Here is a 13,992-nt window from a genome sequence, read left to right on the forward strand (position 1 = left end):
TATGATGAAATATTATGGTACAATATCCTGATCGTAAGAGGTGAAACCATTTTTACGCCTATCATTGGGTTTTAGTTCCAATTTTTAAAATATCCAAGTGGCTCTGAGTATAGGCTTATATACTGCAAGGTACGCTGTTATATCAGTCGACATTTTTAGCAACATTATTCTGTTAAAAAATATATCTTTATCACACACAGCAAAATCAATATACTGTAGATATGAGCGAAGGAAAATCATTTGATATCTAACAATAAAAAACTTAAGGATGCTATTTTGAGATTTGCTCTGACCTCAAAATTCATTTGTTTTCAATTCTATTTGTAACATATCTTGAACATACACATCAAACTCAATACAGATATGAGTAAATAAAATCATTTGATACCTTACAATAAAATACTTAATGATGCTATTTTTAAGATTTGCTCTAACCTAAAAATATTTTTTTATGATCGAAAAAACAATTCATTTGTTTTCAATTCTATTTGTAACATATCTTGAACATACACAGCAAATTCAATACAGATATGAGTGAATAAAATCTTTTGATACCTTACAATAAAATACTTAATGATGCTATTTTTAAGATTTGCTCTTACCTAAAATTTTCTTTTATGATCAAAAAAACAAAACAATTCATTTGTTTTCAATTCTATTTGTAACATATCTTGAACATACACAGCAAACTCAATACAGATATGAGTGAATATTATCTTTTGATACCTTACAATAAAATACTTAATGATGCTATTTTTAAGATTTGCTCTAACCTAAAAATATTTTTTTATGATCGAAAACACAATTCATTTGTTTTCAATTCTATTTGTAACATATCTTGAACATACACAGCAAACTCAATAAAGATATGAGTGAATAAAATCTTTTCATACCTTACAATAAAATACTTAATGATGCTATTTTTAAGATTTGCTCTAAGCACAAAATTTTCTTTTATGATGGAAAAGTCAACCGTGAATTAATATCAGCCAAAGAGAATTAAGAGAGTATATGCACGGTATCCTTTATCTACCTGAAGTTAATCGCTGCTAATATTACCACAAAATGATGATAAGGTTTATGATGATAAGGATGATAAGTTTCAAGGGCGTAGGAACCGGGGGGCTGGGGGCGCCAGCCCCCCAGTGAAAAATGTGGAGGGGCGGAAGTATCATTCCGCCCCCCCCCCCCACTTCGCAAGTCAAAAAACCCCTTTTTCATTTCCAAATGAGGAAAAAAATCTCATTTGGAGCACCAAATTGCATCTAAGGCCAGGTGAAAATACAAAATTAAGTTTACAAAATGGAGTGGGTGTTGAAGTGTGCTATATTGCACCAAATTGCATCTAAGGCCACCTGGAAATGCAAAAAAATCCAAAGGGGAGGGGGAACCCCCTCCCTTTAGACCCCTCCCCCAGGCCGGCCATCAGTCTTCAGCCCCCACTCAAAAGTAACTTCCTACGCCACTGATAAGTTTTATCTACTTTTAAAGCAGCATTTTGCGTCCTTTTCTATGGTTTTTCTCAACCTCACTGTCTCCACTATGTCATAACGACATACATAACTAGCTTATCTATTTAAATCCTACTTCAAATGGTGGCATAAAAGTATTAAAAGTCGAAAATTTGCAACTTTTAACTTTGTTTTTCTCCAAGAGATTTTCCGTTGGGATCCCAATAAACCTCGCCCATAATATGAAAATTTAAACACTACGAACGTCATTGACCAATACGTAATACAACACCATGTTTGATTTGTGTACAGTCTATATGGCAGTTGTACCAGGGAGTTCCATATCAACTCCCTGGTTTGTACCATGGAGGTAAATCTGTTTTGACCTCCATGGTTATACCAACGCAAAGTCTTGAATCTATTTTTAGCAACGGCTCATAACTAAACCTGCATCTCTGATTGGTTGAATTCAAACTAGTGGGTTTGGGGGAACTGTATGCGATTAATTTTAAATGTGGAATTTGTCGTGGACACTTTTCTCATTATCTGCAAATGTCCTTAACTACTCGCTAATTAACGTTGTTGGCAGGGAAAAACTTGGCTATAATCTTAGTTTGCTGTTTTGTGGTTGATATATGTAAAAAACTCGATGGACATGTCAAACAAGTAGAAAACGGCGACCAAACGCAAAATGCTGCGATAAGCATCGAACATTATCAAGCTAATCACTCTGTTTTGGCCAATTTCATTTCTAACCCGTTAAAGTAAAATATTCTCAGGTACAACGATCCAACGCCAATTGTTTCATAATGTTAGGAAAAATATCAGCATATCAGGAAAGATATCGGCATGTTATAAGTTGTTACATCAGCTTGCCGATATTAAAATCAACAAGTTACATTTCATACACAAAATATCAGGATTTATATCAACATGTTATAACTTAATTATCAGCATGCCAGGACTAAAAAATCAACATTTTTTTTTCAATCTGAGAAAACGTTTGAAAATTTGGTTGGAACCTATCGGCGGTCATGCATAGGCTATGCCATTCGTTTCATGTAAAATTACTATACATATTAACAACATTTCTGTAAATAATCGTTATTATTTTATTGTTTTGTAGATAGGCCTATGTGGTATTGCCAAAAAAAAAACACATGTGTAATACGTACATGTGATATCATGTAGTTGCTATTGATAAACTGAAGAATAAGATATAAGGTCATCTTCCTATAGAAGTGATGGCTTGTATTTATTTTTTATTAATTTTTTCATTTTTTGTTCTTATTATTATCCTCCCGAAGTCCGTACGGATTTTGTAAGTTTTTGATTGGGGACCTATGCCGTCGTACTAACGCCTGTAGTGGCAGTGGCGGAGCTAGGGGTATTGGTCACGGGGGGCGAGGATGGTCTGTAGGGGCGCTTTCGCATTATCAAAGCGGAGCGCCACCACAGGTTGGCGCGGAGCGTACAGAAATTTTTTGAGTAAAGAAACTTCCTAGATCGCCAGAAGTGACCCTTTCCTGGCCTTGCTAATTTGCAGATAAACGAAGAATAAATAGGTGTCATCGCCAACAAAATGTGACTAGGTAGATGAGAGCGCAATAAAAAAGTAAATAATCGCGAATAAGTAAAAAGTGGTAAAAAGCTGAAAAGGGCGCCAGCAGTCCATATGAGTCCGTCAGGGGGGGGGGCATCCGCCCCTCTGACTGTATGGACGCTCCGCCACTGTGTAGTAGTTGTTCGTACATTATGATATTGCATGCGTGCACGGCGACTGTAGGACTGAAATTGAACTAAGAAAGACATACGTGCTAACACGAGCGTTTAGATATCATGTTTTTAACCATACAGATGGAGTTTGCCAAAATAAACAATCTTGAATGTAACCAGTTCGTTTGAATGTTATCTCAACAGATGTTGGTGCAGCATACAACAGATGCTGGTGTTTATAACTAAAAGTATATAAAGTCAAATATATTCATTGTTTGTTTTTATGGCCACGTTAAATTCTTTATGAATATATCGCACACATTATAATCTGCCGATTACACACGCTCAAACACTAATTAATTTGTCAAAAAGATACCTGCACGGGCAGCTATCTTGTTTGTCTGCTGACAAAGTGGCAGAAATAGTTACTGATCACAATCTCGACTTTAAAGGGTATGTGTAGTGCAAACGGGAAGAAATGAGGGCGCTCGAGGTGGGAGGATTATATATAGAACGAGGCTACTTGCGATGTAAAGGTTCTTGAATCTGTAACTACACGGTTGTAGTGCGTTATTGTTACAGAGTGTTGGTGTATAGGCGATGGGTTCGAAACAGTGCCTTGTCTCCCACGTTAACCCTAACATATTAGGGAATGTTTTTACGGAAGGAGGGGCTCGGAAGACAAGTGTCAGTAGATATACCTAAAGTAACTAACAAAATGGCGGTGCAGAATATATTAAAAGGTCGGTAAAAGTAACAAGCGGGAAAGGTGTTAAATCTTTTCAATTTGTAGCTTGTTCTGCATGAGCAACTGCTCTGAAATTTGTATTTTGTCCAACACCCCCGCCCACCCCCCCCCCCTTCCCCTCTCCTCCTATTTTCCTAAATGAATCAGTTTTGGTATTTGGCAGATATGCGGATATTGAGAGGTTAGCTTTAGGTTACTCCAAGGAATCGACACACACATTATTTACATATCTATAGTGATATGTGTAAATATATTCTGTGTAATGTAATTTACCTCCCGTCACAAATACTTGTGTGTCCATCATTATAGTGATCATTGTTGCATTATAGGGACCGTTGTGACCAGCTCCCTGATGATATTCACAAGCAAACCTGATGTTTTGTATTTACCATACGCAGTAGGTTACTTGACTGCAGACCGAGCGAATTTGCTACATGGAGGATGGGGAAGGGGGAGGAGGGGGATCTATTGTTACAATATAACCAAAGGAAACCGATTGTGTTAAATGTTCGGGATTTCTATTTGTATGTTTTAACATGCTATTACTTTGTTATCGCAACATCTCACTATGGCGTCGGGCCAAGCTATGATGATAACATGGTACGATATGCTTAGTGCCATGGTGCCATTCAAAGTCATGGCTTAAGTCATGGCCAAAATACACATTGTCCTTGTGATACCAATTGGTAACGTTTCAATGCCAGCAAACGTCTAATAAACTGTTGGTTGTTATAAAACAAAGTTTTGACAATAATAGACTGTCAATAATAGACCTAAGATAAAAGAAAAACATGATGATTTGTTTCTTGCTGTGCGTGCACCGAATTATTTCATCCAAAATAGATTCCTGGTATGTATACTATTAGCACGTAGTTTGAAAGCTAAACACGCGATCGTATATACGTGCATTTACATACGTCAAGAAGAGAGTGAACAATACCTGTATGTTGATAATGTTTCTTACTTGTAAAATCCTATTTTGAGTGTGGATTGAGTGTTGCCCCCCCCCCCCCTCACCCCTCGCCCATACCCAAGTTATATAATCATTCAAAACAATGAAACACTCTGTATGACAGTTAGGTTACATGGAAAGGGGCTCAAGCTACGTGACCGTCTAATGAAACGTTTACTATGGCAATACGTCTAGCTTTGCTTATTCACCTATTGTTATTTCTTCTTCTTCTTTGTTAGTGGGCGGTCATTAATTTATTCCTTAGTTTACTAATTTTAGGCAAGAAGTAATTGCAAGGGCGTAGGAACCGGGGTGGCTCGGGGCGCCAGCCCCCCAGTGAAAAATATGGGGGCGGAAGTATCATTCCGCCCCCCCCCCCCCCGCTTCGCAAGTCAGAAAACCCCTTTTTCATTTCCAAATGAGATAAAAATCTCATTTGAAGCACCAAATTGCATCTAAGGCCAGGTGAAAATGCGAAACTATTGACAAATGGAGTGGGTGTTGAAGTGTGCTATATGGCACCAAATTGCATCTGAGGCCACCTGGAAATGCAAAAATTTCCAAATGGGAGGGGGACACCCTTTCCCCTTAGACCCTCCCCCAGGCCGGCCATCAGTCTTCAGCCCCCCCCCCACATAAAAGTACCTTCCTACGCCCCTGAGTAATTGAATTTTTGTGAAAGTTACATTTTATGCGAAGGATCGAAGGTTGTGTCTTGTTGTCAGAGACCTACTGGGAGGATGGGGAGGGGGTATGTATATGTATATGACACTAGCTTGTAAACACGGTAACTCAAAAAGGTTATGGTGGACTAACCTTATACTTGGTAATTCGATCCGTCTTTATTGGGTACACGAAGCCTATTGTTTTCTGTGAAGTTCAATGGTCATTTGGGGTCAACAAAGGTCAAAGTCTGAAAACTTTGTAAAACACGATAACTCATAAAGTGCATCTTTATTGAACTTCACACACGGTATGTCGATTCAACTTGTTGGGTATAGAAGAACATTATTGAAATTAGTGGGGTCGAAGGTCAATTGCAATCAAAATTTTGTAAACACGATAACGCAAGAGGCATATCTTTCTTGAACTTCACACTTAGTATGTAGATCCAGCTTGGTGATTGCAAGAATCCTATTGAAATTGGTACAGGTCAAGGTGACATGTATGCATGAGGTCAACTGGCATCAAAGTCTGAAAACCTTTTAAACATGATAACTCCAAAATTAAAGCTACAATAAATCTGTGAATTCTCTAATGCTATGATTTTCTTTTAGTGAACATAGTTTGGTTAAATTCAGTCCAGTTTAGGGGTTCTATGAGGCTTCAGCGAATCATACCTAGAATCCAGGTAATTAAATATGTAGAGTTCGTAATATTGCTTTAAACATGTACTTAAACCTCCTATAAGTCCCCCCCCCCCCCCCTGTGAGCCTCAATGAGTCAATAGGTTATCTCAAATGGGCACAAACTGGCTCAAGGGGTCAATAGGTTATCTCAAATTTGTCAAAAAAAAAAGTATCACACAGTGTATAGACAATGTCATGCAATACCCACAAAAATTATTAAAGGGATTGTGTGCCTGTCGTTTCGATCCTAGCAGGATCTTCTTCAGCAGGATTTTCTCCAGCCTCTAAAGAAGATCCTGCTAGGATCGAAACATCAAGCCCATTTACTTTTACACATTCTCTTACACGGTCTCTTTCGTGGATAAGCAGTTTGCTAACAGTTTTGTTTTATTTTAAATTTAATACTGTAAAATCCTTTCCAGTGTATCACATGGTTGATGTCCACAAGGGATTGATACAAACCTTTCTTGGTTCTCACTTAATTCTTTGGACGAATTTAACTCACTTGCTCTACATTAGTCAGATAGTTATTTTGAAAGTTTGAGCAAATTTGATGACAAGGAATGACAAAGCTTACTGGCTTCCTGGTTTTTTTGCTGACTATCGAAAACGAACCAACTGTTATTGCGAATTATTAACTATATGTATGAGTACTTTGATTAAGACTTCGTGATCGTATCATGAAGCGGAAAAAAAGGTCGGCAACAGATTACTCCGCCCTTTAAAGTTCAATGCCATCTAGCTTGTTTTTGCTGTGTATCTATATGCGTATATTGCAGGCAGCCGTATATATGAGAACATCCGTTTCCTTAATGTTAGGTCAGTGTATACTGACTAACATAAACATTCAGTGTATTGCTTATTAAGTTACAAAATCCTGTTCGACTGGACAAAAACTTACGCGGTACATAAAATTTTCTTACGTGATTTTAATACGTGATTGAATCTGCCGAGTCTGTTGTATATACGAACTCCACGTGATATAGTGAGAATTTGCCAGTCATTGGGTACGGTCTTGCCATGAAGGCCTACCTTAGAGATTAAGACACAATAATTCTTTGCTTGATGATGAAGGTTACTTGAAGAAAGTCAATGATGTGATTGACTCAACGATTGATCAGTATGTATGCTTCCCATATATTCGCTCTAATTTAAATACAATTCCAAGAAAGGAAATTCAGTTTGTTATTGATGATCAGCTTCTCTTTGAAATGCTGCTGTTGAATATTAGGGGAGCATCAATTTCTTATTCCTCCTATAAGAAGAAGGTCCAAAACAGTAGAGAAAAATATCTTATTGAGGAAATTAATCGTATTGAGCCTTTTCATAATGAGAGTGAGGACACAAAGAATTATATCGATCAGTTGAATCGTGAGTTGGAGAAGTTACGTGAAAAAAGACTTCATGGGTGTATGGTAAGAGCTAGGGTTGATTGGGTGGAATATGGAGAGAAGCCTTCTAAGTTTTTTTTCTCAATTTAGAGAAGAGAAATAAGGTCAGTAGAACTATTAGTCACTTGAAAGATGCAGATGACCATGATATTTACGACCAGGATCAAATTCGAAAGAATGTGTTCCATTTTTATCGCCAACTTTATAGATGTCATGATGCTTTTTTAAGAAATGAAGATCTCCATGAGAAGTTCTCAGATAAAATTGTGAAATTATATACTGATCAATCAAGTGATCTGGAAGGGCCTCTGACATATATGAGGAAATTACAGGAGTTTTGAGGAATATGAAGAATAATAAGTCGCCAGGTTCTGATGGTTTCTCCGTTGAATTTTTCAAATGTTTTTGGGACGATATTGGTCCCTTCTTATTACGGTCACTGAATTTTGGGTATAAAAACTATATTTCTGTGACACAAAAGCATGGTGTAATTACCCTAATTCCGAAAGGTGGCAAACCACGGTATTACTTAAATAATTGGAGACCAATATCTCTGTTGAATGTTCCCTATAAAATTGCATCTTCATGTATTGCTAATCGTATGAAAAAAAGTATTGCCCAATATTATTTCTCCTGACCAGAGTGGCTTTCTTGGTGGTAGGTACATTGGTGGTGACAGTATTCGCACAGTGTATGATATTATCCATTCCCTGGAGTTAGATAATACACCAGGTATTTTGTTTGGGGTTGATTTTGAAAAGGCCTTTGACAGTATATCAGTTACTTTCATTAGAAAAGTTCTTAATCTCTTTAACTTTGGGCCGTCTATTATTAGATGGTTTGATACTTTCTATAGTGATAATTACCCATCAGTGTTGGTAAATGGTTTTCTGTCAGAAAAATTTCCCATTGAGCTTGGTTGTAGGCAGGGTGACCCTCTGTCCCCTTATTTATTTATTCTTTCTGCTGAACTTTTGAATAGCCTCGTTAACAGTGATGATTCTATTCGTGGTATTGATATTGGGGGACAGATTTTCAAAACTGTTCAATACGCAGACGATACAACCTTTTTCATGCATGGTGACAGTACTTCTTTCAATGGGGTTATGGTACAACTTGACTGTTTCAGAGATTTGTCTGGTCTCAAATTGAATTTGGACAAGTCCCTTTTAGTGGGACTGGGTAGTTTAAGAGGGCTTTCCATTCCAATTGATAAGAAGTACGCTATTCGTTGGAACACAGGTGAAGATTTCACTCTTTTAGGAATTGTTTTCAATACAGATTTGGGGGACATGGTTAAAAAAAAATTACGATAAAGCATTAGATAAAGTTTCAAATGTGATAAAATTGCGTTATCTTACAGCGCTTGGTCGTATTACAATTGTTAAGTCTCTCATGTTACCATGTTTCAACTATTATATTATGTCACTTCCACTGCCTGACTTGGAGTATAGAAATAGGGTAAATTCTCTATTTTTCCGTTTCGTATGGAAAAATAAACCAGACCGTATAAGCCGTCAACAATTAAAGCTCAGTTATGCAGATGGAGGGTTGAATATGATAGATTTTTCTAAACACTGTGAGGCACTCAAAATAAGCACTTTTGGTCGTCTTCTGAAGAGTGATCATTTCAGCTTCAGCTCTTGTTATTTACGTAAATATAATATTTGCACCGACATGTTTTTCACCAATGGGGATTTCTATATAAAATTAGCTAGTTTGAGATCTGCTAACCCCTTTTGGAGAAATCTCTTCGAAATAACATATATATTTATTCGAGATGAGGTATCTACCATTAATGATGATGCGACCATATTAACTTTGCCTCTCTGGAATAATGGGCTGATTGAAATTGGTAACAGTCCAGTGTATTACAAGCGCTGGTATGACAAAGGTATCCGTTTTGTTTGCGATTTTGTCACAGTTGATGGCAGGTTTTATAGTTTTGACAATTTCATCCAAAAATATCTTGTTTCCACGAATTTTGTAGAATATTATGGTATTATTAACTCCATTAAAACTGTTTGGAATGGACCTGCTCTGGATGGGAATATGGATATTGCTTTTCCAAACAATTGCTACTTTAACAAAATGCTTTACAATGGTATGTTCCGTTCGAAAGATATTTACAACAAGTTACTACAGGAATCGAAGTTGATTCAGAAATCCTATACGAAATGGTGTGGTACCCTCGATATTACTGAGGAAGATTGGTCTTTTTATTGTTCAGTGCCATTCAAGTGTTCTAGTGATGTTAATTTGAGGTGGTTTCAGTATAGGCTGCTTCAGAGGATTATCCCGTCCAATAAGTACTTGCATTTAATAAAAGCAATTACTCATGATACTTGTACTTTTTGTCATAGGTATGTTGAGACAATTGAACATTTGTTCTATTATTGCCCACTCTCAGTTAGGCTTTGGAATCATCTCCAAACTTTGTTAAACAATATAGATATTGGTATAGTACTAGACATTAAGACAGTGTTGTTTGGTGCGGACATTGCCAGAGAGCTGAATTTGATTATAATTTTAGTTAAGAAATTCATTTTCAACTGCAAAGTACGGAAAGAAATTCCACTGCAGAATAAGTTACTATTGTTTCTGAGGGACTATTTTCTATTACAAAAAAACATTTTGTTGCGTAATATGAAAAGCAGTGTTTGGAGGAAATATTGGTACCCTTGGTATAATTTTTTACAACTTCAGAATGTATTAAAATAAATACTTTTTAGTTTCATCTAGGAATTTTCACTAAGTCACCACTAGAGTGCTATATTATGTTAAGTTATAGTTGCAAGAGAAAAAAAAAAGACACACGAGACGTTATGAAGGCTGAGTCTTGATTTTTGAGGAAGGGTGATGACGCTATAGGATCCCATAAGGAACGAAACATAACTTAATTAGTTTCGATGACTTATCCATGTAACCTATGACATAGTTGCCTCAACTTGAGAACGTTATATCACAGGCGGACGTGCTTACTGTTCACGGTCAACCTGTTGAGATGTTAAAACATCTTCGGTTGCATTAATGTTTGAATAATATGTACACATAGTGGTTTACGGTCAATCCCTCCCCTCACCGACCTTTAATTCTTTGTGGCCTATATGAATTGTTTCTCACACCAGGAATGCCACACCATCAATCATTGTTAAGTTATAAGTTTCAATATATTTTCTTATATATTCGTAGTTGTTTCACTGTAATGGTTCGATGTGTTTCGTTTCACCCTTTCTTTCAAGACAATTTGACATCGTTTACAGATTTCTTACAGTTTACAACTTTTTTTGCTACTTTCGACAATGTTTAACCATACAAATCTAAATAAATAAATCAAACTCATGTGCATGAAAGCTTGGAAATGTGTGGTCAATTTTAGCATATCTCAATGGGAGGTATAAATGTTTTCTTTTTCTTTATCCAATATCACTGGTTTCGTCACAGCATGTTTGAATTATATTTAGAAACAATAGCGATGTGATTCCTGGCAGGGGTGGTTTAGTGGTGTGTGTCCGACCCAGTTCGAATATGGGAATGGTAACATTGCTAAGAATGTTCGTGAGAACATCTGCTTCCAGTAACGTAAGTTTAAGTGCACATAGAGCCACTACCGTTACTTTCGTTTTTTGGTTGATTTAAGTGCGTATTTGTTAATAATTCCTTAAACCTTGAATTCATGAAGCGATATCATCTACACGAAGAGAGGAAAGCAGTACTACAACATCATCAGTTGGAATATGCATTTGGTGGTTGACCCCATCTGAAGGTCTCGCACCACAATTAATTATCCCATTGACTTAGCATTTACAGCATTGACATTGACAGCAGCTTGTTTCATAATTCAGTTATTTATCACATGCACGATACGGTACTATTATGGCAACATATGCGTATGGAACGCGAAAACAGTCTGTCGATAGGTACGACTTTTGTACATTACTAAATTATATGATATATCAGATTTTAGATCAACAGAAAGTACTCTAGTTTTGACTTTCAGAAACGTCTCACGAACCCCCTGGGATGGACTCACGCACCCACTGGGGGTTCATGCCCCCAGTTAGGGAACCCCTGGTCTAAGCCCATACAGGCATGAATTGTAAAACCGTTTTTTCTCTTCGAGAATGGCACGCCCTCTATTTACATGTACTATACTAATAGACACTTTCGATACTTCAACACACTCTATTAGAATGACATGTATATAGCCTAAAACATGTGATATCTTATTAAAAATTCAGTACACCAAATACCCCGTATATGTATATAGACTCTCAAATCAGAACTTACATTTTACGATTTAATTTCTCTCATTATCATTATTTTTCAAAAATACAATTATTCAAACTTTTAAATTAAATATACGTTTTATTTGTTCCACCTTGCAGCTTGCGTAGGTTCCATGTGCTCCGGACTGACTTTTATGATGTCTCCCATTTCAAGCCTCATGACGGATAGGCTTGGTTGTCGTGCTACCGCCCTCATTGGGGGATCGATCGCGTCTCTCGGTCTGTTCTGCAGTTCATTTGTCAACCGGATCGAGTGGTTATATCTTACATACGGGCTTTTCATTGGTGGCGGATTCTCGATCGGTTATACGCCGTCACTGGTTATACTTGGCCATTATTTCAAGAAGAGGATAGGACTAGCCAATGGCATTGTAGCAACAGGAAGTTCCATTTTTACAATTGCTCTACCATTCTTAATTCAATACATATTAGATGAGTTCGGACTCAAGTTAACGCTTCGATATATGACAGTCATAACCATTGTCATGACGTTAGGAGCTCTGGTTTTTACACCTTTGCTAGAGAAGGAGGTCAAAGAGATAATTGACGAGAAAGGCGTTAAAGTGAAGAAAAAATCGGTCGTTCATAGAAAACAGTCGGTATTTAACAAAGTTAGTCCATTCAAGAACGTTTCACCTGGCATATGGAAAAACAAAAGGTATCGGATATGGGCCGTCGGAGTTCCGCTTGCTCTCTTTGGGTACTTTGTGCCATTTTTCCATCTGGTAGGTGGCTTTACGATTTTCATATCTGATTGTTTGGTAATTTTTTGTTTAAAATTTAAAGGTTTTTTTTTGTTGGATTGTAACCTTATGGCACTCCTGACGAAGTAATATATCATTTGCATATGATTGGAAACTTCGCCGTGTCGATACTTTGTGGGGCTTAAACACTTTTCCAATACAGGAATTGATTGTGCCACAAACGTTAATATATCTTACCCCATACATGAAATATTGCATGTGCAACAAACGTTATTACCTCTTATGCAATACTTGAAATTGCGTTTGCCACAAACTTTACTAGAAATCTGTTATCCCATATATGCAATCGCGAGTACTAAAAACAGTATTATCTCTTATCCCATGCATATTATTGTGTGTGCGTGAAACATTATTATCTTTTATCCCATACATGAACTTGCGCGTGTCACAAACTTTATTAGATCCGCTTTTCCATACATGAAAATGCATGTGCAACAAAACGTTATTATCTCATATATAGCTTATTATTGCAGTGCGCGTGCGCGCTACATTATGAACATTACTGGCCAAGTGAACGATACTTACATGACTGAACGTTGAAACTTGAAGTTTCATATAGTCTCTGTACATTTGCAGTTTCAGAGGCTAGCTGCGTAGCCAACTTATTATGAGCCTGTCACGGCGCCCACAAGCGCCCTCACTTTGTAGGTACCTTCATGATTATACTCCCTGGTGTGTCATCAGCCCAAAAAATAATACCATGAACAACCGAAAAGTTCTTCCTAATTCTGCAAGCACTCCACGCGCACTACAGTACTGCGTATTTGAAGGCAAATGCAGTTCTAGTTTGTTTATGCCTCTATATTGTTCCTGGTGCCAGATAGGTGGGGCTAAAGATGTATTCATCATTACATGATACACGTCATATCTTAGCACTATCAATGACCAGACTTGTTTTACTCGTGTAGATAGCCGTTATTAGACCGATGACGTCATCGTTCATTATCGCAACTTATGATGCAAGCTACATTCGATTGATTTCAGACTATACGTATTTCACCATGACGACAGAACCGTTTGCAGACGCTTGTCGCACATACAACATGACAACATTATTCAGTTGCTGGTTCCATAGGCACACGAATACAATAAGACAAAACGGAACTACGGGGGGGGGGGGGAGGGGCTTAACGCTTTAAATCAAGACGCGTATATACTGTTAATATATTTGATATCATGTGATCAGGATATGCGCTATTATAATTACGAAAATTATACGGTATGATATGAGGGCGTGGTGACCTTTATGCAGTGTCTGTAATGTAGTTCCTTGATTCATTGATGACCACCAAAGGAACCAACGCATGAATCCCTGGATATAGTGAAGAGTTC

General features: G+C 37.3%; 1 protein-coding gene across 1 annotated transcript in view; it reads left to right on the plus strand.

Moving 5' to 3' along the window:
* The window catches only part of LOC139962771 (monocarboxylate transporter 10-like), a 33,238-nt gene that overhangs the window by 11,697 nt on the left and 7,549 nt on the right, over nucleotides 1-13,992 (plus strand). The window contains exon 2 of the mRNA XM_071963085.1: nucleotides 11,996-12,621. Coding sequence (XP_071819186.1) covers nucleotides 11,996-12,621 — 626 coding nt within the window. The remainder of the gene's footprint in view (nucleotides 1-11,995; nucleotides 12,622-13,992) is intronic.

This window comes from Apostichopus japonicus, chromosome 21, assembly GCF_037975245.1.
Source record: "Apostichopus japonicus isolate 1M-3 chromosome 21, ASM3797524v1, whole genome shotgun sequence".
NCBI classification, from domain to species: Eukaryota; Metazoa; Echinodermata; class Holothuroidea; order Aspidochirotida; family Stichopodidae; genus Apostichopus; species Apostichopus japonicus.